The sequence below is a fragment of the Bufo bufo genome, chromosome 2 (assembly GCF_905171765.1).
Source record: "Bufo bufo chromosome 2, aBufBuf1.1, whole genome shotgun sequence".
Taxonomy (NCBI): Eukaryota; Metazoa; Chordata; class Amphibia; order Anura; family Bufonidae; genus Bufo; species Bufo bufo.
In genome coordinates, this window is record NC_053390.1 from 717,204,769 (window position 1) to 717,232,736 (window position 27,968).

Genomic DNA, 27,968 nt, shown 5'->3' on the forward strand with positions numbered 1-27,968 from the left:
AAGATGCTATATGTGTGTCTTATGCTGGCCCCCCTCGTGGCCCCATGTGTCATAGCACACATCCCCCATAACAGTGCCCTCCGCAGGTCCCCCATAACTGTGCCCTCCGCAGGTCCCCCATAACTGTGCCCTCCGCAGGTCCCCCATAACAGTGCCCTCCGCAGGTCCCCCATAACAGTGCCCTCCGCAGGTCCCCCATAACAGGGCCCTCCGCAGGTCCCCCATAACAGGGCCCTCCGCAGGTCCCCCATAACAGGGCCCTCCGCAGGTCCCCCATAACAGGGCCCTCCGCAGGTCCCCCATAACAGCGCCCTCCGCAGGTCCCCCATAACAGCGCCCTCCGCAGGTCCCCCATAACAGCGCCCTCCGCAGGTCCCCCATAACAGGGCCCTCCGCAGGTCCCCCATAACAGGGCCCTCCGCAGGTCCCCCATAACAGGGCCCTCCGCAGGTCCCCCATAACAGGGCCCTCCGCAGGTCCCCCATAACAGCGCCCTCCGCAGGTCCCCCATAACAGCGCCCTCCGCAGGTCCCCCATAACAGCGCCCTCCGCAGGTCCCCCATAACAGCGCCCTCCGCAGGTCCCCCATAACAGCGTCCTCCGCAGATCTCCCACATAACAGCGTCCTCCACAGATCTACACCTCCACAGATCCCCCACATAACAGCGTCATCCACAGATCTACACCTCCACAGATCCCCCACATAACAGCGTCATCCACAGATCCCCCACATAACAGCGTCATCTGCAGATCCCCCACATAACAGCGTCATCCGCAGATCCCCCATAACAGCGTCATCCACAGATCTACACCTCCACAGATCCCCCACATAACAGCGTCATCCACAGATCTACACCTCCACAGATCCCCCACATAACAGCGTCATCCACAGATCCCCCACATAACAGCGTCATCCGCAGATCCCCCACATAACAGCGTCATCCGCAGGTCCCCCACATAACAGCGTCCTCCGCAGGTCCCCCACATAACAGCGTCCTCTGCAGATCCCCCATAACAGCGCCATCCACAGATCCCCCACATAACAGCGCCATCCACAGATCCCCCACATAACAGCGCCATCCACAGATCCCCCACATAACAGCGCCATCCACAGATCCCCCACATAACAGCGCCATCCACAGATCCCCCACATAACAGCGCCATCCACAGATCCCCCACATAACAGCGCCATCCACAGATCCCCTACATAACAGCGCCATCCACAGATCCCCCACATAACAGCGCCATCCACAGATCCCCCATAACTATGTCATACCTAGACGCGTCAGCGGCTCATATGGGAAAATCCAAGCAAATAGACCTCTAGCACAATTCCCTTAAAATATCGCATCGCACATCGTTATCGCAATTTTTAGGGCCCTAATCGCAATCGCACAAAATTCCCATATCGTGCAGCCCTACTGGCTAGGAACTTACTGTCCACGGTCGGCACCAGAACCAAAACCCGATCACCCGGGTTAAAGATCCGGACCCGGGCCTGCCGCTTATAGATCCGACTCTGGGCTCGCTGAGCGGTCTCCATATGCTCCCTGACAAGAGGCAAAATGGTAACATATTCAAGGACGCTTTTATGCGGAGTGGGTTGTTGTTCCCACGCCTCTTTGGCTACGTCCAATAAACCACGAGGATGTCTGCCATATAGCAATTTGAAGGGCGAGAACCCAGTAGAGGCCTGAGGCACCTCTCGCACTGCGAACATGCGAACATGAGATAGGGCAGAAGAAGGTCCCAATCCTTTCCATTTTTGGACACCACCCTTTTTAACATGGTTTTTAGAGTTTTGTTAAACCTTTCAACCAGTCCGTCCGTTTGTGGATGGTACACAGACGTCCGTAACTGTTTAATACGCAGCAACTTACAGAGTTCCCTCATGACCTTGGACATAAAAGGGGTCCCCTGGTCAGTCAGGACCTCTTTAGGTTAGCCCCACTCGGGAGAACATTTCCATTAGCTCTTTAGCTAGAAGTTTCGCCGATGTATGTCGCAGTAGCACTGCCTGCGAGTACCGAGTGGCGTAATCAAGGACAACCAAGATGTGCTGGTGTCCCCTAGCGGACTTCGGTACTGGGCCTACCAGGTCCATAGCGATTCGCTCAAACGGTACCTCGATAATCAGGATAGGTACCAAGGGACTGCGAAAAAGGTGCGGGGGGCTAGTTGCCTCGCAGGTTGGGCAAGACTTACAGAACTCGTCCACCTCATTAAACACACTGGGCCAGTAAAACCTTTGTAGTATCCGGTCCTGTGTTTTCTGCATTCCCAGATGACCCCCGAGAAAATGCTGGTGGGCTAACTCTAACACGAGTTTGTGATAAGCCTGGGGCACCACCAACTGTTCAATGGATTCAACTCGCAGCTGATTTACCCAATACAACATATGCTGATGAACCACAAAACGGGGGAACAGTTAGTACATTTTCCCAGGCTCGGGATAAGGTTGGATCCCGGTGTTGTGCAGTACCAAAATTATCCCCGGAGACATTGAGGTCTGCCAGCTCTGGCCCCGGCGGCAAGTCCTCCATGTCTCCCACCATTACACTTAGCGGGGTTGTTTCCCCCTCTTCCACCGAAGTGGCGGTCACCCCTACCGCTGGTCCTTCGAACTTATGTTCCCAGGGTTCTGGTCTCCCCCCTGAGCCGGGCCACTCTGCTAGGGTTACCCCTGTCTCATGGGTATCAGTCACTTTCGTAACCGGCCACAGTGCCGCGAAGTCTCTCCCTATTATAAGTTCATAGTGTAGGTTGGTTGCGACAGCCACCTCGTGGGTCCACCTGCCGGAAACCGTGGACAGAGACACCATAGCAGTAGGGTAGTCTTTTAAGTCCCCATGTATACACATGACTCCGACCTTACGGCCGGTTTACTCAGCGGAGCGTACAAGGGAAGCCCTTACCAGGGTCACCAGACTCCCTGAGTCCAACAGAGCCTCCGCTTGAGTGTCTCCCACCTTCACCTGGCACAGGTGGTTCAGAGACTCCGGAGCACCCACGGCACACAGTTTCTTGGCATACAATGATTGACGGAGGCCATAGTTTGTGTCCATGGGTTCCCCCTGCTGTGGACAGTCCGCTCGAACATGGCCAGGCTCCCGACACCGCCAGCAGACTATTGGAGCGGGGTCCACAGGGGTTACATCCCAGGCAGCTTTGGTGGGCATGAGTCGCCGGGTCCAGGGTGGAGAGATACGGGATTTGACTGCCCCTCTCCCAAAAGAACCCCCTGTAAGTTCCGGGTAGCCTCATAGCGCTCCACCAGGTCGACCATCTCCAGTGCATTACCTGGAGAGACCTGGCCAATCCATTGCTGGGTGTGGCAGAGCCCTCCTGTCACGAGGGTGTCAAAAGCCACGTCTGACTCCGTTATACCCGGGGTCAGGAAGTCACAGCGGGTGGCTGCGCGCTCTATGTATAAAGATAGTGCTGCTTCTTAATGGTAGCTTTCTGGGTTTGCCTTGCAACCCTTTTTGGCTCACTCAGGGATCCGTAGTTTCTTCTCCTCAGCTGTTTCTTGTCCAGCACTCCCAACCTCCTTATATTCCTCTCTCCCACTTCTCTGGTTGCCAGATATAGAGCTTCCTGCCTGGACTTCTATACTGACCCACTGGAGCTGAGTAGCTGTGATCCCTGGTTGTTGTTCCAGAGTGTTACCCTCCGGATCCCTGTTGGGCTTTTGTTGTCTGTTGTTGTAGCCCACCTGGGATTATATGTTTGTCTGTTTTGTCTGTCCTCTCCTTGGTGTTTTCCTTTAGTGTCAGTGGTGCGGACTAGTGATCCCACCGCCCTGTTCACTACGTAGGGCTCATCTTAGGGAAAGCCAGGGTTTAGGCACGTGATCGGTGTACGGGTGAGGAACCCGTCTAGGGACGTCAGGGCAGTCAGGTGCCAGCCTCAAGGTGAGTCAGGGGTCACCACCTTTCCCTCTCCCTTGGACAGGGCCTTCCCATTTCCCTCCCTTCGTGTGACGCCGGTCATGACACCTCCAAAACATATCTGCTAACAACCGGTCCAGCATAGCAGTGGGGCTCAGCACGTCAGGTTGTAGCCACTTTTTCAACAGGTTGAGCATGTTATAATACTGGGGTCTCATGGGCTCAGCCAGGTTGAACTCCCACTGATGCACCCGCTGGGCCCGGACCAGCACATTCACCCCCAGTGTTGCCAAAATCTCCCTCTTTACCTTTGGTTAGCGGGAGATCGAAAATACACCCGCTGAGACTCTGATGCCAGGAAAGGAGCAACGACCTCAGCCCAATGGTCCTGGGGCAGCCTTTTCCTGGTGGCCACTTGTTCATACATCGCCAGGTAAGTTTTGATGTCATCTGTGGGTGTCATCTTAGGGATCGCTGCACGGACTGCTTTCAGGGCACCGTGGACGCTTGGGGTTGCTCCTGCTGTTTGCAAAGCCATCACGTGTTGAAGCAGCAACTGGTTGGTCTCTTGCTGCTGCTTATTAGCCTCGCATTGCTGCAGGTTGGTCTCACGCTGCTGCAGATTAGCCTCCATGAGGGCCTTCAGAACAGCCTCCATTTTGTCACGTGTCACAGGTTTAAATCTAGCAGGTTTGATAAATGACATATGCCCGTGTGCAAACCAAAAATATTTCGGCGTTCACGCCAGCCTCACTGCGCTTGCCCGCATCCTCCACCAATTGTAGGGATTTGCTCTGGTAGGCAGGGTAAGCGGATGCAATACAGAGGCAAGACCACGGTTGAAAAACAAAAGTCCAGTATTTATTCACACAGAAAAGGCAGAAAAGAAAAAACAATGCTTTACAGGTTCCTGGTGTTAGTTCCCCAAAACAACATAAATCACCTGGCAGACCACAACAGGCTTTAGGGAGCCTGACTCCCAGCAGACGGCTCTCATGTTGCTCTCAGCCTTGCAGCATGGCGGATCTCCTCAGCTCCCAAAAACATAGAGCTTCCACAGCTCCACTTTCACATGGAGGATCATGCCACACCTAGCTGAGCTGCTAAAACCTGGCCTAGACGTGGGGAACAGCCACCCACCCTGCTCTTTGGCTGCTCCCAATAAGAACCGGCCCGGATTGGCTTTACAGCCACACTAAGTAAAACAGTGTCAGCGAGCACTAGCTGCCGCTGACACACAAAATAACCGGTTCATCTCTCACTGAGGCCAGGAACCTTGGTGACACGTACCTTCAGTCAATGACGGACCCTTGCGCCTTCCTACAACATATATAGCTGTCAATCACCGTTGAGCGCCCACATGACAACTGAGCTTAGATACAGCAGAGATTTCCAGGTATACACAGAAAAAAAATACACCAGCATTCAAACCTACTGTGTTATACACTGCGTGCAGAATTATTAGGCAAATGAGTATTTTGTCCACATCATCCTCTTTATGCATGTTGTCTTACTCCAAGCTGTATAGGCTCGAAAGCCTACTACCAATTAAGCATATTAGGTGATGTGCATCTCTGTAATGAGAAGGGGTGTGGTCTAATGACATCAACACCCTATATTAGGTGTGCATAATTATTAGGCAACTTCCTTTCCTTTGGCAAAATGGGTCAAAAGAAGGACTTGACAGGCTCAGAAAAGTCAAAAATAGTGAGATATCTTGCAGAGGGATGCAGCACTCTTAAAATTGCAAAGCTTCTGAAGCGTGATCATCGAACAATCAAGCGTTTCATTCAAAATAGTCAACAGGGTCGCAAGAAGCGTGTGGAAAAACCAAGGCGCAAAATAACTGCCCATGAACTGAGAAAAGTCAAGCGTGCAGCTGCCAAGATGCCACTTGCCACCAGTTTGGCCATATTTCAGAGCTGCAACATCACTGGAGTGCCCAAAAGCACAAGGTGTGCAATACTCAGAGACATGGCCAAGGTAAGAAAGGCTGAAAGACGACCACCACTGAACAAGACACACAAGCTGAAACGTCAAGACTGGGCCAAGAAATATCTCAAGACTGATTTTTCTAAGGTTTTATGGACTGATGAAATGAGAGTGAGTCTTGATGGGCCAGATGGATGGGCCCGTGGCTGGATTGGTAAAGGGCAGAGAGCTCCAGTCCAACTCAGACGCCAGCAAGGTGGAGGTGGAGTACTGGTTTGGGCTGGTATCATCAAAGATGAGCTTGTGGGGCCTTTTCGGGTTGAGGATGGAGTCAAGCTCAACTCCCAGTCCTACTGCCAGTTTCTGGAAGACACCTTCTTCAAGCAGTGGTACAGGAAGAAGTCTGCATCCTTCAAGAAAAACATGATTTTCATGCAGGACAATGCTCCATCACACGCGTCCAAGTACTCCACAGCGTGGCTGGCAAGAAAGGGTATAAAAGAAGAAAATCTAATGACATGGCCTCCTTGTTCACCTGATCTGAACCCCATTGAGAACCTGTGGTCCATCATCAAATGTGAGATTTACAAGGAGGGAAAACAGTACACCTCTCTGAACAGTGTCTGGGAGGCTGTGGTTGCTGCTGCACGCAATGTTGATGGTGAACAGATCAAAACACTGACAGAATCCATGGATGGCAGGCTTTTGAGAGTCCTTGCAAAGAAAGGTGGCTATATTGGTCACTGATTTGTTTTTGTTTTGTTTTTGAATGTCAGAAATGTATATTTGTGAATGTTGAGATGTTATATTGGTTTCACTGGTAAAAATAAATAATTGAAATGGGTATATATTTGTTTTTTGTTAAGTTGCCTAATAATTATGCACAGTAATAGTCACCTGCACACACAGATATCCCCCTAAAATAGCTAAAACTAAAAACAAACTAAAAACTACTTCCAAAAATATTCAGCTTTGATATTAATGAGTTTTTTGGGTTCATTGAGAACATGGTTGTTGTTCAATAATAAAATGAATCCTCAAAAATACAACTTGCCTAATAATTCTGCACTCCCTGTATAAGTCAGATGATGAAGTTCTCAGTGCATTTTGACTCCCCAAGCATAATTGCGATTTGTGACCGGCATCCTTTGTTTGTATCCTGGAGAAAGAATCACGGGAGTGTCTACAGCATCAGGCCTCTGCCTCTCCTTGCCCTCCCAGATGGAACATCACAGATCATCAGCATCATTGCTGACATCACATCTACAGGGCAGGGTCAGTAGAATAAGCAGAACACCATCCTGAGAGGCAAAGTCACTGATGATGCAGTGTTTACAGGGCAGAGCCTTACAAGCCTTGCCGTGCTTTAGATGTCGACGTGATGTCATCAGGATAGGGAACCAACACAGTGGAAAGCGCCACATGACTACGATGAGGTGTTTCAGATAAACAATCACTATTAGGAGACAACACATTATCACTTCCTGTCAACTGATGCTGAAAACTGCGAAATTGGCATACCCCTTTAAATTAGCAAAATACAAGTTTTACTGACTGTTTTCCAACAAAACTACAGTATATATCAATCTGCTCAGTTCCTCCTGCTCTATAACATGGTGACTGCAGAATGAACTGCACTTCCTGGTGACAGGTTCTCTTTAACATGCACATATGAATCGGCTGCGGCCCCTTCATTATCAGAATCAGCACGGTTACATATCATAAAGATATGTCCTATCTTAGCAACATACCAAACCGAACACTTTATAAGGGCTCGTTCACACGAACGTTTTTTTGCATTTCGTATACGGGCCGTTTTTTGCGTTCCGTATACGGTCGGTATACGGAACCAGTCATTTCAATGGTTCTGAAAAAAAAAACACTGAAAAAGACATACATTCATATGAACGAGCCCTAAGGCAGAAATAACCATTTAATAAAACGCTGCTTTCAGCAAAGAATTAATTCTTGTTTGAAATTCTGCATCAAAAAGTGCAGCTCACCCCTTTTCAGTGAATGGAAATAATCAGTGACATGCTGGGATAGAGCACATGACCGCTGTAGCCAATCACTGTGCTCAAGTATACCGCTGAGGACAGTGATGCTGCAGTGGTCACCTGCTGTATCCAGGGACGTCACCGATGCTCTTTAAAACATACAATGGCAGGAGAACCGGACTGGAGCTGCAGAAAACGGCACTGGAGAAACATGTTTCTTATTTTAAACCATTTTAGGGCTTGTCCAAGATTTTTAATGATCTCGGACAATCCCTTTAACAAGAGCTCACAGAAATGAACTCCTTGGAGAGTCAGGTGTGTGACGGTTACATGGGATGAGCTGCTGCCCTTTCACATAAAGTGAAAAGCTGGAACTGTAGGTGGGTCAGTAAAAAAAAAGATAAACAGAAAATTACACCAGAGAGTAGCAGTTTTTGCGTTGACAGTTAAAATAATGGTGTGCATTACTCCAGATATTTTTATTTTTTAAATTAAGGGGGATAATCCCTTTAAGAAACAATAAGATGATACATCCCCTTTAGCAACACCAATATACAATGCTACTAATACTGCAATGATGAGAAATTATAAAAAAAATAATAATAATAACTTACAGTCCAAAATTTGATGAAATACTGCAAGTCTGTGGCAACAATAAAGAGGCAATACAGTAATGAATAGGCCAAGAAGAGCAAAAAGAACTTGTAATTGGAGAATCCAACACAGTTGTTTACCCTACAAAAGAATAAAACAGACACGTAAAGACTTTGAAATCATTACCGGCAACTAAAAATCACCACAATGCATAACTCATACACAGGGGCGTAACTACCATAGCGGCAGACCATGCCAAGTGAGCTCATATAAGCTGGTTCCTGTGCCAAAGATTTATATATTATTTAGTCATCTGAATACTTGATCAACAAGGGTTTTATGATTTTAGGTAAAGTTTAACTAATAGAGGTTTTACTCTGGTTTTAGTAAATATAGGTCATTTTTAAATGGTTTTCCAGGACTTAAACACTGATAACCTATCCACAAGATAGATCATCAGTATAGGGCTACATGCACACAACCATATGTGTTTTGCGGTCCGCAAAAAAACGGATGACATCCGTACGTCATCAGTTTTTTTTGCGCATCCATTGTAACAATGCCTATCCTTGTCCGCAAGACAGACAAGAATAGGACATGTTCTATTATTTTTGTGGGGCTACAGAACGGACATACTGATGCGAATAGCAAACGGTGTGCTGTCTGCATTTTTTGCGGACCCATTGAAATGAATGGGTCCGCATCCTATCCGCAAAAAAAACTGAACGGACACAGAAACAAAATAAATTCGTGTGCAAGACTAGTGGGGTCCGACTCATGGCACCCCACAGACTGGCTGTCTGAAGGGGTAGTGCCACTTAGACAAGCGCTGCAGCCTTTTCTTAGAATAGTAGGCATACAAATCTACATTGTATCGCTGAGGTGTTTGATTTTGGAGGTCAGTCCCATTCACTTTAATGAGATTGAGCAGCAAAAAGGACATGTGTTGATTTGTGTGAAATCACAGGCCACGAAATAAGACACAGTGCGTGCCAGAGTGACGAAGGTCCTTCCATCAGCTGATCGGTGGTAGTGCCTAGAGTCAGACTCCTATCTGAGTATAGACCATCAATATTTAATTCCTGGGCAATACGCTTTAGGCTACTTTCACACTAGCGTTCGGGTGTCCGCTCGTGCGCACCGTTTGAAGGGGCTCACGAGCGGCCCCGAACGCATCCGTCTGGCCCCAATGCATTCTCAGTGGAGGCGGATCCACTGAGAATGCATCCGCCTGCCAGCGTTCAGCCTCCGTTCCGCTCAGTGAGCGGACACCTGAACGCTGCTTGCAGCGTTCGGGTGTCCGCCTGGCCGTGCGGAGGCGAGCGGATCCGTCCACACTTACAATGTAAGTCAATGGGGGCGGATCCGCTTGAAGATGACACAATATGGCTCAATCTTCAAGCGGATCCGTTCCCCATTGACTTTCAATGTAAAGTCTGAACGGATCCGCTCAGACAACTTTCACACTTAGAAAATTTTCTAAGTTTTAATGCAGACGCATCCGTTCTGAACGGATGCGAACGTCTGCATTATCGGAGCGGATCCGTCTGATGAAACATCAGACGGATCCGCTCCGAACGCTAGTGTGAAAGTAGCCTTAATAAAATGAAAAGTTCTACAATTCTCCTTCTACCTCCTATGTATCAATTCTTTTCTGCTTTCTGTTGAAGTAAAATATATTTATACCTTGTTAGCCTGTAAAAAGAAAAAAAAAATCCTCAGTAGTTGATACCTTTTAATGAATATTGGAAAAGAAGATGACACAATTGCAGGCTTTCAAGACTACTTTGGCCTCTTCGTCAGGTACCTTTTAAGGCTACTTTCACACTAGCGTTCGGGTGTCCGCTCGTGCGCACCGTTTGAAGGGGCTCACGAGCGGCCCCGAACGCATCCGTCTGGCCCCAATGCATTCTCAGTGGAGGCGGATCCACTGAGAATGCATCCGCCTGCCAGCGCTCAGCCTCCGCTCCGCTCAGTGAGCGGACACCTGAACGCTGCTTGCAGCGTTCGGGTGTCCGCCTGGCCGTGCGGAGGCGAGCGGATCCGTCCAGACTTATAATGGAAGTGAATGGGGACGGATCCGCTTGAAGATGACACAATATGGCTCAATCTTCAAGCGGATCCGTTCCCCATTGACTTTCAATGTAAAGTCTGAACGGATCCGCTCAGACAACTTTCACACTTAGAAAATTTTCTAAGTTTTAATGCAGACGGATCCGTTCTGAACGGATGCGAACGTCTGCATTATCGGAGCGGATCCGTCTGATGAAACATCAGACGGATCCGCTCCGAACGCTAGTGTGAAAGTAGCCTAAGACACATTTATACACCAAAGTACATAGGAATAATGAGATAGATGAGACAAGGGATGTAAAGCAGATTAATATGAGTGGAGGAGGAATTAAACAGTTGTAGCAGTAAATTATTGTAGCAATTAGAGATAAGGAGTGTGAAAGTTTTATTGCCCTCTAATAGATATCCAGAAATACTCCACTCTCAGATCAGGAATGAATTGGTCTCATGGATTTATGTCCTTCTACATCTCTTAAGGAATGTGCCCCTAAGACCACTTGGGTTTCTTCGCAGTCATGGACTGGATATCTTTTATCCCCCTTTCAGACAAGCGAGTTCCATGCATTGAACTAACAGCGTGTATCAGCGAGAGCACCCGTCCTGACCTCCCAGCACTGACAGGGTTGCATAGAATTGTATTGATTTATGATGATCCCTTACAGTTCTGTAATGTATTACAATTACATAACACTGACAGCATTATGTCAGTGTTATACAATACATCCTAGACTTCTAAGAGTTACATAGCATAATGCTATGCAACCCCGTCAGTGCTGGGAGGTCAGGACGGGAGCGGCCACATACTCAGTGACTGATAGCTATCTCTTATACACACTTATACACAATGCTATCAATCACTGATAACTTCTCCTCCCTGTACCAATAGGTATTCACAGGAGGTGGAAAAAGCAAAAGATATAAATGTATATATTACAGGTTTTACTGAATCTTTTCCCACAAAAACTATATATCAACCTGCTTAGCTCCTCCTGCTCTATAATATGGTGCTTTCAGATTGCATTGCATTTTGTGGTGACAGGTCCTCTTTAAAAGACGCCTGATTAAGAGGCCTAAGTAGTCTCAAAAGCCTGCAATTGTGGCATCATTTTTTCAGTTAGCCAGGAATCTAAATTTTAATTTTTTCATATGTTCTGATTTCTGACATTTAATATTCAATAAGAAAAATCCACTGATTAGCTCCACTAAGTTACAATGGGGACCCACTATCCCACTCCCAATGGAAATCAAGAGTTTCAGCTTTGACTTTTTTTACATGGATTTTCTGTGAATATGGCCTAAGTGTGATCACTCCTGCACACGTGTGTCTATCACATGGCCAGGATACTATCTGCAAGCAGAGATCTGGTAAGCTGTTAGGGAGTCAGGACTCATTCAGAAAATAGAATGGAAAGCTGTAAAATGTTGTACTACGATTAACCCTTATTTAATTGGAGTGATGGTCCTGCATAAGCGCTACCACTACCACTCCATTCTCTATCTACGGGACTAGAATACAAAAATAGCTGAGGGTGCTACTGCGCTATCTCTGTCAGCCCCATAGAGACTGAATGGATGCATGATCTTTTGATCTTGGGGGTCCCAGTGATCAGACCTCCAGTCCAGACATTTCATTTATCACCTATTCGGGGGGGGACAACCCCTTTATCACACTGGTCACTGATTAACTGACTATGGATGAACGTATTACGAGGGTAATCTTTGAAGTCAGTTTTGCTTGAGTCTGATTCAATTTACTGTGCACAAAATGTATCAAGTTTTGCAAATTGTTTGTTAAATGTGGCTCATCTTTAAACCTAACACTTTAGTCTAGAAATGCTACTCAAGTTGTTTTACATCACTTTCACTAGTTTGTGACTTTTTTTAAATTTTTATCTGGACTTAAACTAATTAGCATTGCTAACCATGCCCACTTCCCCATTTCACTTTTCAAAACTGTAGTGAGGTCTGTAAAAATGCAAAAAGTTGGAAATTTTTGTGCAAAATCCCTATTTTGTGACTTTTTAAAGCCAGAATTCAGGAGTGCAAGCCGTGATAAATACTCCCCCAGGAACAATCAACCTGAAAGTTACTGGTGAGAAATTTATCGAATGACTGTCAGAGTTTTGGAAACAATTTTAGGTTGGTTGAGCACATGAGTGACACACAGCCCGCCTAATAGTACATTTCAGGATAATGTTTTTTCGTTTTTCTTAACACTTGGTGCAGTGCAGCCTACCAACGTCTGAGGACAGCACATACGTTTCCTGTCACTGCCTTTCTGCTTATGTTTTGAGCTTGATGATAATTACTGCATATGCCAGAAATAAACATAAGAGGCTCGTCTCAGTGAATGTGGCTCAGATTTAGCCAGAGACATAATTTTCCGTATGACTCATAAGACTCATGTACCACCATCGCACTGTGAGCATCGCACAATCAACTTATTTTCACAAGGCGTGAAAAACTCCTTGTATTCACTGCTCAGTTATTATCATTTCTACATCTCATATACAGTCAGGGCATTGTCATATCAAATGTGTCATAGAACAAATTAAACTGCGCCATATTCTGATACAGTCCGCTCCAATATCCTCATTAGAGCACTGTCGCCAGCTTGCTTACTCCATCCTGCATCTCAGACTGTACAGCGTCCTCCCGGCTGTTAGTATGACCGCTGATGGAGGGTCACCTGGTCCATCAGAGGCCCCCCCACTGAATAAGGCCTCATGCACACGACCGTTGTGTGTTTTGCGGTCCGCAAACCGCGGATCCCCAAAACACAGATTGTGTCCGTGTGCGTTCCGCAATTTGCAGAACGGCACGGACAGCCTTTAATAAAACTGCCTATTCTTGTCCGCAAAGCGCGGACAAGACTAGGACATATATTATTTTGAGGACCACGTAACGGAGGAACGGATGCAGACAGTACACGGAGTGCTGTCCGCATCTTTTGCAGCCTTATTGAAGTAAATGGGTCTGCACCTGAGACGCCCAAACTGCAGCTCGGATGCGGACCAAAACAACGGCCGTGTGCATGAGGCCTAAGGTTGCTTTCACACAGTCTGTGTCTGCTCAGTGATTTCCATCAGTTATTGTGAGCCAAAACCAGGTGCAGGTCCAAAACACAGAATAGGTGCAGATCTTTCCCTTATACAGTTGCAAGAAAAAGTATGTGAACCCTTTGGAATCATATGGATTTCTGCACAAATTGGTCATTAAATGTGATCTGATCTTCATCTAAGTCACAACAATAGACAATCACAGTCTGCTTATACTAATAACACACAAATAATTAAATATGTTACTATGTTGTTTTTTTAACACACCATGTAAACATTCACAGTGCAGGTGGAACAAGTATGTGAACCCTTGAATTTAATAACTGGTTGAACCTCCTTTGGCAGCAATAACTTCAACCAAACATTTCCTGTAGTTGCAGATCAGACGTGCACAACGGTCTGGAGTAATTCTTGACCATTCCTCTTTACAGAACTGTTTCAGTTCAGCAATATTCTTGGGATGTCTGGTGTGAATCGCTTTCTTGAGGTCATGACACAGCATCTCAATCGAGTTGAGGTCAGGACTTTCACTGGGCCACTCCAGAAGGCGTATTTTCTTCTGTTTAAGCCATTCTGTTGTTGATTTACTTCTATGCTTTGGGTCGTTGTCCTGTTGCAATACCCATCTTCTGTTGAGCTTCAGCTGGTGGACAGATGGCCTTAAGTTCTCCTGCAAAATGTCTTGATAAACTTGGGAATTCATTTTTCCTTCGATGATAGCAATCCGTCCAGGCCCTGACACAGCAAAGCAGCCCGAAACCCTGATGCCACCACCACCATACTTCACAGTTGGGATGAGGTTTTGATGTTGGTGTGCTGTGCCTCTTTTTCAGCACACATAGTGTTGTGTGTTTCTTCCAAACAACTCAACTTTGGTTTCATCTGTCCACAGAATATTTTGCCAGTACTGCTGTGGAACATCCAGGTGCTCTTGTGCAAACTGTAAACGTGCAGCAATGTTTTTTTGGGACAACAGTGGCTTCCTCTGTGGTATCCTCCCATGAAATACATTCTTGTTTAGTGTTTTAAGTATCGTAGATTCACTAACAGGGATGTTAGCATATGCCAGAGACTTTTGTAAGTCTTTAGCTGACACTCTAGGATTCTTCTTCACCTCATTGAGCAGTCTGCGCTGTGCTCTTGCAGTCATCTTTACAGGATGGCCACTTCTAGGAAGAGAAGCAGCAGTGCTGAACTTTCTCCATTTATAGACAATTTGTCTTACCATAGACTGATGAACAGCAAGGCTTTTGGAGATACTTTTATAACCCTTTCCAGCTTTATGCAAGTCAACAATTCTTAATCGTAGGTCTTCTGAGAGCTCTTTTGTGCGAGGCATCATTCACATCAGGCAATGCTTCTTGTGAAAAGCAAACCCAGAACTGGTGTGTGTTTTTATAGGGCAGGGCAGCTGTAACCAACACCTCCAATCTCATCTTATTGATTGGACTTCAGTTGGCTGACACCTCACTCCAATTAGCTCTTGGAGATGTCATTAGTCTAGGGGTTCACATAGTTTTTCCACCTGCACTGTGAATGTTTACATGGTGCGTTCAATAAAAACATGGTAACATTTAATTCTTTGTGTGTTATTAGTTTAAGCAGACTGTGATCGTCTATTGTTGTGACTTAGATGAAGATCAGATCACATCACATTTTATGACCAATTTGTGCAGAAATCCATATCATTCCAAAGGGTTCACATACTTTTTCTTGCAACTGTACTTTATGGTTTTGCTTCACAATCACTGATGGAAATCACTGATCAAACACTGACCAAATACTGACTGTGTGAAAGCAGTAAATAAATAAGTGAGTAAATAAATAAAGTATCCTAACTGCTCATGCGCTAGTTCCCCAGTCTGTGCATAGGGTTATTCAATGCAGGTCGCTCAGGAAAGGTCTGATAACGTGCTCCTCCATCAGTGGACATACTAAGAACCTGTGCTGTGCTCGAAATTAAAATACCGGTAATCCTCTTAGCATTTTCGAGAAATATTTTTAGCCAAGGAAAAGTAAGAAATAAGATGCTGGGTGGGCTTTTTTTCTTTTATTTTTCTGTTTAGGTAGCTGAATGAGGGCTAATTTATTAATTTTTATTATCTTTCTGGTGCAGTAATGGGGGAAAAAAAACTGTTTCAAATAGTTTTTTGTATTTTAAATTTACAACGTTCACTATGCAGCATATCGGGTGCGTTGCTGTTATTCTATTGGTCAGTACAATTATGGCGATACCAAATATGTACAGTTTGTGTTTCTTACTACTTTTACACAATAATAGCACATCTCGTTATGATGCTTTATTCCATTATTCCATTATTACCAGTATTGTGTGTGTGTTTTTTTTACCACTTTTACTAAATAAAACCACTTTTTACGGAAATTTTATTATTATTTTTTTTAATAAACTTTATTTTAACCATTTAATAACTTTATTCTTGTTTTAGTCTCACTAGGAGACAGCTTTTACTGGTATATCTTATCTACCAATGCATTATAGCTTACTATTGTAACAATGACAGACTATTAGGCTGTGTCTGTGGCACAGTCTAATTGACATAAAGTCATGTCAGGCCTAGGCGCCGGTATTAGGCCCGGTTGCAATGGCAAAGGGAGCCCTTTCTCTCTAACTGCCTAGATGCCACAGTTGCTATTGACTGCGGCATCTAGGGAGTTAAAGGGGTTGTCTCACTTCAACAAATAGTATTAATTATGTAGAGGAAGTTAATAAAGGCACTTACTATACCGCATAAAGGGAATCAACTCGGTAAAGGAAGAGAGCATATTTAAAAGAAGAAAAACTACCACAAGAGGACACAGTTTTAAATTAGAGGGGCAAAGGTTTAAAAGTAATATAAGGAAGTATTACTTTACTGAGAGAGTAGTGGATGCATGGAATAGCCTTCCTGCAGAAGTGGTAGCTGCAAATACAGTGAAGGGGTTTAAGCATGCATGGGATAGGCATAAGGCTATCCTTCATATAAGATAGGGCCGGGGGCTATCCATAGTATTCAGTATATTGGGCAGACTAGATGGGCCAAATGGTTCTTATCTGCCGACACATTCTATGTTTCTATGTTTCTATGTTTACTAATATATTTTTATTATCCATATTGCTTCCTTTGCTGTCTCATTTCCATGGTTATGACCACCCTGCAATCCAACAGTGGTGGTCGTGCTTGCACTTTATAGGAAAAAGCGCCGGCCTCTCTAGTGGTCGGGTCCATGGGGGGCGTAGGCCAGTGCTTTTTCCTATAGTGTGAAACCATGGCCACCGCTACTGGATAACAGGGAAGTTGCAACCATGGAAACAAGCAGTGTATAATGTGGCAGAAAAATGAATTCAGCCAGCAACGGCAGCAATATGGACAATCACAATACATTAGTAAGTGCTTTGTATTAACTTTCTCTACATGATAAATGCTATTTGCTGAAGTGAGACAACCCCTTTAAGCAGCTGGGATCGGAGTGTGTATATGGTTGACGACTTAGCGATATAGGAAACAGGTCAGTAATTAATGGAAATCCTCAGATTGGGCCACAAGTACCAGTGGGGTGCCACAGGGGTCAGTAATAGGCCCTCTCCTTTTTAATATCTTTATTAATTACCTTGTAGAGGCCTTACAGAGCAGAATTTCAATATTGTAAGATGACACAAAGCTCTGTAAAGTGATCAATACTGAGAAGGATAATATAATATTACAGACAGATTTGGAGAAGCGGAAGGCTTGGGCACAGAAATAGCAAATGAAGTTCAATGTTGAATTACAGGAACCTGTCACCATGAAAATACAGCTCAATCTACAGGCAGCATGTTATAGAGCAGGAGGAGCTGAGCAGATTGATATACATTTATAGGAAATTATTTAGGAAAACGTGTAATTTATTCATTTAAATCTCTGCTCTTTCTGAGCTCAGAAGCCACGTGGACAGTGAATGGCAACCTTCCCTGTACAAATGTGTATACATAGCTGTCAATCACTGATAAGAAAGACCACGTGGCTACTGAGCTCAGAAAGAGCGGAGATTTAAATGAATAACTTAAAGGTCTTACTAAATCATTTCCTATAGAACTATATATCAATCTGCTCAGCTCTTCCTGATCTATAAGATGCTGCCTGCAGATTGTACTACATTTTTATGCTGATAGCTTCCCTTTAATGTAAAGTTATGCACTTGGGCAGAGAAAACAGAAGATGTACAATTATGTAATAAATGATAAAACACTGGGTAAAACTGCCACTTGGTGACACTGGACAGTAAATTTAACTTCAGAAAACAATGCCAGGCAGCTGCAACCATGGCAAATAAAATAATAGGATGTATCAAAGCAGATACAGATGCTCACTATAGGAACAGAATTTTATCATTATACAAATCATTAGTCAGACTGCACATGGAATATTGTGTACAGGAAAGTCATAGCTGACCAAAAACGGGTGCAGAGGAGGGCAACTAAAGAAATTAAAGTACCAAAACAAATTATCTACTTTGAAAACAAGATGGATTGGGGGGGGGGGGGGGGGGGGGGGGATCTAATCACAACATACAAATATATGAATGGACAGTACAGAGATCTTTTTAATGATCTTTCTATACCTATATCTGTTTGACCATGACAAGCTCACAGAGGGTACTAGATTTCTGGAGATCTAGGGATTTATTTTGAGTCGGGAAGGAATTTTGCCCATAATATGGCAAAACTGGCAACCATCTCAGAGGGATTTTCGCCTTCCTCTGGGTCAAAACAGTATAAGGGTCCATTCACACGTCCGTTTTTTCTTTCCTGATCTGTTCCGTTTTTTCTGGAACAGATCTGGACCAGATCTGGACCCATTCATTTTCAATGGGTCCTGGAAAAAAACGGACAGCACAATGTGTGCTGTCCGTTTCCGTTGTTCCGTTCCGCATGTCCGTTTAAATATAAAACATGTCCTATTCTTTTCCTGAAAAATCGGATCCTGGTACAATACAAAGTCAATGGATCCGCAAAAAACGGATGACATACGTTTTATACGGAATCCGTTCCTGGAAATTACATTTTAATTTTTTTTTTTTTTTTTAAAGAAATCCAAACAACTTTATTTGCTTATTGAAATTTATACATGTTTCCGTTTTTTGCGGATCCGCAAAAAACGGATGACATACGGATGACATACGGAAACATTTTCGGGAACAACGGATCAGCAAAAAACCGACAGAAAATCGGATTATAGAAAAATACTGACGTGTGAATGTAGCCTAAGGCTACTTTCACACTTGCGGCAGAGAGATCCGGCAAGCAGTTCCGTCGCCGGAACTGCCTGCCGGATCAGGCAAAATGTATGCTAACTGATGGCATTAGTAAGACTGATCAGGATCCTGATCAGTCTTAAAAATGCCTGATCAGTCGAAAAAATGCATTGAAATGCCGGATCTGTCTTTCTGGTGTCATCCGGCAAAAACGGATCCGGCATTTATTTTTTCACCTTTTTTTCAGTCTGCGCATGCGCATACCGGAAGGACGGATCCGGCATTCCGGTATTCTGAATGCCGGATCCGGCACTAATACATTCCTATGGGAAAAAATGCCTGATCCGGCATTCAGGCATGTCTTCAGTTTTTTTAGCCGGAGATAAAACCGTAGCATGCTGCGGTTTTCTCTTTTGCCTGATCAGTCAAAAAGACTGAACTGAAGACATACTGATGCAAACTGAACGGATTACTCTCCATTCAGAATGCATGGGGACATACCTGATCAGTTCTTTTCCGGTATAGAGCCCCTGTGACGGAACTCTATGCCGGAAAAGAACAACGCAAGTGTGAAAGTAGCCTAAGGGCTCTTTCACACTTGCGTTCTTGTCTTCCGGCATAGAGTTCCGTCGTCGGGGCTCTATGCCGGAAGAATCCTGATCAGGATTATCCTAATGCATTCTGAATGGAGAGAAATCCGTTCAGGATGCATCAGGATGTCTTCAGTTCCGGAACGGAACGTTTTTTGGCCGGAGAAAATACCGCAGCATGCTGCGCTTTTTGCTCCGGCCAAAAATCCGGAACACTTGCCGCAAGGCCGGATCCGGAATTAATGCCCATTGAAAGGCATTGATCCGGATCCGGCCTTAAGCTAAACGTCGTTTCGGCGCATTGCCGGAGCCGACATTTAGCTTTTTCAGAGTGGTTACCATGGCTGCCGGGACGCTAAAGTCCTGACAGCCATGGTAAAGTGTAGCGGGGAGCGGGGGAGCAGTATACCTACCGTCCGTGCGGCTCCCCGGGCGCTCCAGAGTGACGTCAGGGCGCCCCAAGCGCATGGATCATGTGATCACATGGATCACGTCATCCATGCGCATGGGGCGCTCTGACGTCATTCTGGAGCGCCCCGGGAGCCGCGCGGACGGTAAGTATACTGCTCCCCCGCTCCCCGCTCCTACTATGGCAACCAGGACTTTAATAGCGTCCTGGGTGCCATAGTAACACTGAAAGCATTTGGAAGACGGTTCCGTCTTCAAATGCTTTCAGTACACTTGCGTTTTTCCGGATCCGGCGTGTAATTCCGGCAAGTGGAGTACACGCCGGATCCGGACAACGCAAGTGTGAAAGAGGCCTAACACAGTAGGATTATAGGTTTGGACTTGATGGTCCTCATCAACTATGTAACATGGTTCATTAAGAGTCATATAATTAGTCATCACTACCACATTTTAAACTGTTACATACCAAGGACAATGGTGATCCATTTTCAGAATACACCTAAAGAAAAAGAAAAAAAAAGCACACAACTAACAAAATGCAGTTATTAGTGTACACTGTCTGTAGAAAAGAAGCATTGCTAGAACGTTCTAAGTGTTGGCTGAGCAGAATACAACATCCCTCACAAAAAGGACCTTCACTTATTGAATTAAAGAACTGATAGCCCAAGTCACCGTGGACGTAATTTCATACACTAGTACTTCAACAATACTAACCTGACTATCAAGTTGAAAAATCCCACATGTTATCATACAGCAGTTTGATGACCCTCACCTGAGGCATTATCTGTTGATGCTCATGGTGTCTCCTGGAGGTGACTTTATTTGGATAACACAGGGTGAGGCAAAAGTCTGGACACAACTCAGTGTTCTCCACAAGACTGATTCATTCAAATAAATGGGTATGTGACAAAAATGGACTGCACACAGGCTCCATCCGTGTGAAGCCCATTTTAGAACATAGATGAGTTTCCTATCGTCCATCTGAAATAGGCCTAAAGTGTCGGTAAGGAAACAATCTGAACCAATTAGGTTGCTGCTTTCATTTTCCAAAGTGTCTCTGAATAATGAAAGGTTGACTAGGGTTAGACAAACTTATAATGGCATATGGCCAACACAGAGGGGGCCCACCATTAGATTCCCACCTAAGCAAGGCGTCTGCTCTAGTGGACATGGAAAGTTCAAGCACTAGAATGGCTGCCATGTAATGCTACACAACCACTACATGGAAAATGTGTACCTAGATGTGGCTTCCTCTGCTTATAATAGCTGATCGCTGGGCAAGAGAGAAGCCGTACCTATGCTGAACAATGGAACAAAAGTCTGGCTCCATATATATATACAGTTGCAAGAAAAAGTATGTGAACCCTTTGGAATTATATGGATTTCTGTACAAATTGGTCATAAAATGTGATCTGATCTTCATCTAAGTCACAACAATAGACAATCACAGTCTGCTTAAACTAATAACACACAAAGAATTAAATGTTACCATGTTTTTATTGAACACACCATGTAAACATTCACAGTGCAGGTGGAAAAAGTATGTGAACTCTTGGATTTAATAACTGGTTGAACCTCTTTTGGCAGCAATAACTTCAACCAAACATTTCCTGTAGTTGCAGATCAGACGTGCACAACGGTCAGGAGTAATTTTTGACCATTCCTCTTTACAGAACTGTTTCAGTTCAGCAATATTCTTGGGATGTCTGGTGTGAATCGCTTTCTTGAGGTCATGCCACAGCATCTCAATTGTGTTGAGGTCAGGACTCTGACTGGGCCACTCCAAAAGGCAAATTTTCTTCTGTATAAGCCATTCTGTTGTTGATTTACTTTTATGCTTTGGGTTGTTGTCCTGTTGCAACACCCATCTTCTGTTGAGCTTCAACTGGTGGACAGATGGCCTTAAGTTCTCCTGCAAAATGTCTTGATAAACTTGGGAATTCATTTTTCCTTCGATGATAGCAATCCGTCCAGGCCCTGATGCAGCAAAGCAGCCCCAAACCATGATGCCCCCACCAACATACTTCACAGTTGGGATGAGGTTTTGATGTTGGTGTGCTGTGTCTTTTTTTCTTCACACATAGTGTTGTGTGTTTCTTCCAAACAACTCAACTTTGGTTTAATCTGTCCACAGAATATTTTGCCAGTACTGCTGTGGAACATCCAGGTGCTCTTGTGCAAACTGTAAACGTGCAGCAATGTTTTTTTGGGACAGCAGTGGCTTCCTCTGTGGTATCCTCCCATGAAATCCATTCTTGTTTAGTGTTTTACGTATCGTAGATTCGCTAACAGGGATGTTAGCATATGACAGAGACTTTTGTAAGTCTTTAGCTGACACTCTAGGATTCTTCTTCACCTCATTGAGCAGTCTGCGCTGTGCTCTTGCAGTCATCTTTACAGGACGGCCACTCCTAGGGAGAGTAGCAGCAGTGCCGAACTTTCTCCATTTATAGATAATTTGTCTTACCGTGGACTGATGAACAGCAAGGCTTTTGGAGATACTTTTATAACCCTTTCCAGCTTTATGCAAGTCAACAATTCTTAATCGTAGGTCTTCTGAGAGCTCTTTTGTGCGAGGCATCATTCACATCAAGCAATGCTTCTTGTGAAAAGCAAACCCAGAACTGGTGTGTGTTTTTAATAGGGCAGGGCAGCTGTAACCAACACCTCCAATCTCATCTCATTGATTGGACTCCAGTTGGCTGACACCTCACTCCAATTAGCTCTTGGAGATGTCATTAGTCTAGGGGTTCACATACTTTTTCCACCTGCACTGTGAATGTTTACATGGTGTGTTCAATAAAAACATGGTAACATTTAATTCTTTGTGTGTTATTAGTTTAAGCAGACTGTGATTGTCTATTGTTGTGACTTAGATAAAGATCAGAACACATTTTATGACCAATTTGTGCAGAAATCCATATCATTCCAAAGGGTTCACATACTTTTTCTTGCAACTGTATATATATATATATATATATATATATATATATATATATATGCATAAATGTGAAATAATAAAGGCAAGACTGAAACCTACCTAAGGGCACTTTCAGACAGGTGATGTTTAGAACAGACAGCACCCAGACTGAACACTGACCCATTCAAATGGATGGGTACCTTCACATGGGAGATTTTGGCCTTTGCGGAGAAAATTCACATGAACGGTAATGTGGCAGAAATGGACTGCACACAGACTCCTTCCATGTGAGGCCCACTTTAGAACTCATCTGTGTTTGGTGTCTGGAACACGGGCGAGTTTCCTATCGTCCATCTGAAATAGGCCTAAAGTGTGGATAAGGAAACAATCTGAAGTGTATGCCTCGTCCTCGTTCCGATTACAGACTGCTTTAGAAAACCTCTACAAGCATGAAATTTGGATAAAAGAAGTGGTATTTTCTTTTTCTTGTGACTAGGCAGGCTTCACGTTTCTGAAGGACAGAACCAGAACACTACAATCCATAAGCCCGTTTTTGTCTGCATAAAAAACTCTGCAATAAACGTCTTTCTTTCTGAACTCAATGGTACTTGACTTTTCCCCCCCTCCTTGGTCATCTAAGCACCCGTGTGCATCTGTCAGGTATAGATTTCTTCCCCTACAAAACCCATTTATTCACTGCGGCTAATTACGGATATCTGGCTTCTATTCAATTCAAGGAAATCAACATCAACAAAGAGCAGGGCTGTCAATGCGCCTCCCAGCTGAAACCGACCACATCATTTAGAGAGGCCCATACTGACAGCAACGAGAGCCCGAGTTCTCCTACATCTCAGAGGCTTCTAATCTTGTACAAATGATCAGAGGGAAATGGGCTCATACTTATCACAGACGGAACAGTGATGACAGCGGTCAGGCTTCACAAGCTGGCATCTGTCACAGTATCTGATAGCTGTGGATAAAAAAGTCTGGGTTAATGTTCATTTTGGCAGCAAATTCAGTCTACAGATTTCAAAGTTTTAAGTAGATTCTGTCACCGTCCAGGATCTTATTATATTCCCACTATCTTTGATCTGGCAAAGCTACCAGTATTTTACAGTAATGTAACTCTTCACGACAAGCTTGAAAAGCTTACAATTTACAGCATATTGTAAATTCGCCATCACATAGTCAAAGGATATTAGAGGCACTGAAGTTAAAAAAAGTTCTGCCTGAACTAAAAAATATTAAAGGGAAAGTGAGGGTTCTGATAACTGAAGATATTTGAGAAATTTCTTTGTACTGAATAAATCAGCTTCAGGTCCATCAGAGCAACTTAAAATAGGGTTGTATATAAATGCTGGATCCCCTGTCTTTATTAAAAAATGTTAACAGTTTTTGTCCTTCAGGGTTAAGTTTCAACTTATCTCCAGAGTATATTATTACTTTCAGGTTCCTTCACTGATAGCTGGATGTGTAGCCCTTGTCTCTGAATTCCTGACAGATCATAAACACTCATGATAGCTAAATGAGACTATGGCTTAAACCAGTGTTTATGACATGCCAGGAGTTCAGAGCAGCAACCTGACAGCTTATTGTGAAACTGAAATTAAAATATGCAGATAGGCTTAACCCTGTAGGATAAAAACTGTTGGAAGTTTTTAATAAAGACCAATTAAAAAAAACTAAAACAATAAATAAAAATTAGTGGAACATAGCTCCCAAAAGGTGTTTATGGCCTTTAAAGGGTGTGTTTTTTCCCCCAGTCATTTTATTCCTTATATAGAAGGTGTAGGAAAAATGTCCGACAAGCAAATGCCATTGTATCAACATGCTGCACATAAAAAAATGCCAGAGCCATAAAAAATACCACTAATCTGTAAAATAAATTTGGCAGTGGGAAAATAAGTGCTTGTATGCTCAGAAATTCATGTTTCACATACATTTTCAGTGATTATCTGGAGCTGGAGTTTTTTTCAGCTGCATGCTGCAGCTAGGGAACGCACGTGGCCGACAGCACGCGGTTACCGCATGTGTAATCATGTTTTTATGTTGTTTTTTTTGTCCTTGATCATTAATGGAATGTTGTTTGAACTGTTGTGAATTTTCGTGGTTCTTTATCATTCTGGTTAACCTCAAATAGTGATACATGAGGTAAAATATGTGAAACATATACTGCAAGTGGCTGATCAACCGTATATCCTATGCGGTCAGCAGCATGGGCATGTTTTACGATCCCCATTGACTTCTATTGTAAAATAAGATGCTGCTTCCCTAACCCCAGCATGACCACATCACAACCGCACCATGTGGTCGTGCCCTTAGACATGAAAAAAATTTAAACAGAAAGATTGGCTAAATGTGGTGCGAGGACAGACACCAACTTTACACAAACTATTGGTTGGCTTACTTTGCAAAGGAATTTTGGTGCAAAACAGCACCCTAGGCCATTTTAGGCTATGCCTCTTCTTGGCTAAGTCACACTCCCTTCTCTGGCAAGGCACAGATACCCTCTCTAAAGCAGGATGCGCCAAATTGCACCACATTTTGGCATAATTTACACCAAAACACAGGTACACTCAAATTAGTAAATGTGGGCTGGAGTCTAAGTGTGTCAGAATTATCACCCTGTCAGGTTTTATGATAAATCTGGAGCATCTAAAGGTTTAAGGCAGCTATTAGTTGTCTAACTTTTGTTCAGACTTTTACAACTGACATTTTGGCACATTTTAGCCAAGCCTCCTTTCTCACTAAGGCCTCATGCACACGACAGTGTTTTTTCACTGTCAGTGATTTGGCTTCAGTGGTCCGTGTCCGATTTTGCTTCAGTTGTGTTTCCTTGTGTCTTCCTTTCTTTTTGTCTGACAGGGGAAAAAAAAGGAAGGTTAATGAAAAGTGTAATTTTATTGCACCAAGGTCTTGTAGAAAAAAACGGACACGGACGCGGACGACATACCAGTTGTGCATCCGTTTTTTTTTGACGGACCCATTGACTTGAATGGGTCCGTCCTCCGTTTTCCACTGACAAGAATAGGACAGGTTATATTTTTTGGACGGACTGGAATCACGGATCAAGGACGCGGAGAAAAAACGGAGGACTATCAGTTTTTTTTCACAGCTCTATAGAAATGAATGGGACCTCCGCTAAACTGTGAAAAATGATGGAACGGACGCGGATGCACACAACAGTCGTGTGCATGAGGCCTAAGCCACATACCCCTGCCAAAAAAAACACAAGATGAGACAGGCTTCTCCTGCTTCCTCTGCCAGCCCACCCCTCTCCTTCTTAATAGACGGGGTCAGGTTCCTACACAGTCAACTCGCCTGGCCCTGACAATCAAGAAGGAGAGGAACAGACTGGCAAAGAAAGCAGGAGGAGCAAGGGTGCACTTCTCATTAAAGGGAACCTGTCACCAGGATTTTGGGTATAGAGCTGAGGACATGGTAAATTAATGCCGGATCGGGCATTCCGGCAACTGATCCGGAATTTTGGATGGAGATGATACCGCAGCATGCTGCTGTATTTCTTCCGTCCAAAACGCCCTTCAGTGACTGAACTGAAGACATCCTGATGCATCCTGAACTGATTTCTCTCCATTCAGAATGCATGGGGATGAAACTGATCAGTTTTTTTCCGGTATTGATTCCCGATGACAGAACTCAGTGCCGGAAAAGAAAAACGCTAGTGTGAAAGTACTCTTACAGGTGAATCTCCTCCCTTTAGAGAGGACCTGTCATCTCTCCTGACACGTCCGTTTTAGTAAATATTTGCTTTATCCATGACATAACAATTCTGAAGCATCTATTATAATAAATATGTTGTTTTGTTCTTTTATTATTCCTACTATAAATGTATTAATAAATTCACAACTGGGTGTTACCATTCCCCTTGTCAAAGGGGTGTGTCCCTGGGCGGTTTGTCTCTGCCAGTACTGAGTGGACCATGTCAGGTCATGTAAGGACACACCCTCGACTCGTAACACCAGGTTTGCAATTCATTCATAAACTTTTAGTGGGAATTTATAGAGGAATGACACAAAGCCACAACAAGTCATAAGAAAAGATGCCACATACATGTTAGGAGTAGTGTAATCAGTGCCAACAGAGAAATAAAGCAAAATGGGATTTAGATCAAAGAATAGACAGTCTATCTGAATAACCTACCTCCTGACATAGTCCTGGTATAGACTGGAAGGTCCTTGGCTAGTCTTCTAAGGACATCTTGTTGGGATTCTCCTCTCGGTTCTCTCTCTATAAGCTCTTTATCAGCATAGGACAGATGAAACTAAAACACAAATTAATAGAATATTCACTAACATCTTAGTATAATACTATAACCACTTATTGTACAGAATTCAGTCTGCATATTACCGACACATGTACAGTAACAGACATTTTCATCTGTGGGAAGTAATCACATTTACTTGTCAGCAATCACTATACCATTGTATAAACTTTACAGAAACCTCCTAGACCTAAGGCGGCATTTAAATCTATTCTTCAGGATAGGTCATCAGTACCTGATCGGTGGTGGTTAGGCACCCTGGGCCCTCGACAATCAGATGTTTGAGAAGGCTAAAGGCGCTTGTAGTAGCGCCGCAGCCTTCTCTCTGCTTTTCCTAGACCAGTGACGTCACTTTCATCGGTCACATGGCCTAGGAGCAGCTCAGCCCCATAGAAGTGAATGAGACTGAGCGCAATACCAAGCACAGCCACCATACTATGTACAACACTGTGCTTGGTGACCACGGAGAAGGCTGTGACGCAGCTGACTTCTCAAATATCTGATCGGCGGGATTCCGGGGTGTCAGACCCCCAACGATCAGATACTGATGACCAGAGGTCGCAATAACGCCTGTACAATCGTCATTGACGCCTGTTCAGGCCATAGTACTCCCTGGAAAAAGTCTAAGGCGTACCAATACGCCTTAGACTTTTCCCCCACAGCGATGCTGCCTGTGCCTGAAATGACCAATAGCAAAGCTCCATACAGTAAGGGGCTTTGCTATTGGTTGGTTTGGATGGGCACCGGAGCAATACAGCGCCGAGCAGCAGAGGAAGCCGACGGGAACTGAAAGGAGGAAGGGTCGGCTCCCGAAATTTCTACAGTAAGAGCGGGCGTGTTGGACATGGACCCAGGGAAACATGGTGGCGGAGGAGCTGAAGCAGACTCCTCAGAGGTGACAAACAGCCCCGGACATCAAGGTGACAGTAGTGTGTAATGCAGTGTGTGATCATCACACAGTGCACTACATACATCACACACTGATTCATGT

At 44.4% G+C, this 27,968-nt stretch overlaps 1 protein-coding gene across 1 annotated transcript in view; it reads right to left on the reverse strand.

Annotated features, from left to right (window-relative positions):
- The window catches only part of ZDHHC2 (zinc finger DHHC-type palmitoyltransferase 2), a 209,484-nt gene that overhangs the window by 43,329 nt on the left and 138,187 nt on the right, over nt 1-27,968 (reverse strand). Inside the window, exons 4-7 of the mRNA XM_040418796.1 lie at nt 26,857-26,977; nt 23,596-23,665; nt 20,242-20,274; nt 8,434-8,554 (exon numbers count right to left, since the gene is read on the reverse strand). Of these exons, the coding sequence (XP_040274730.1) occupies nt 8,434-8,554; nt 20,242-20,274; nt 23,596-23,665; nt 26,857-26,977 (345 nt within the window). The remainder of the gene's footprint in view (nt 1-8,433; nt 8,555-20,241; nt 20,275-23,595; nt 23,666-26,856; nt 26,978-27,968) is intronic.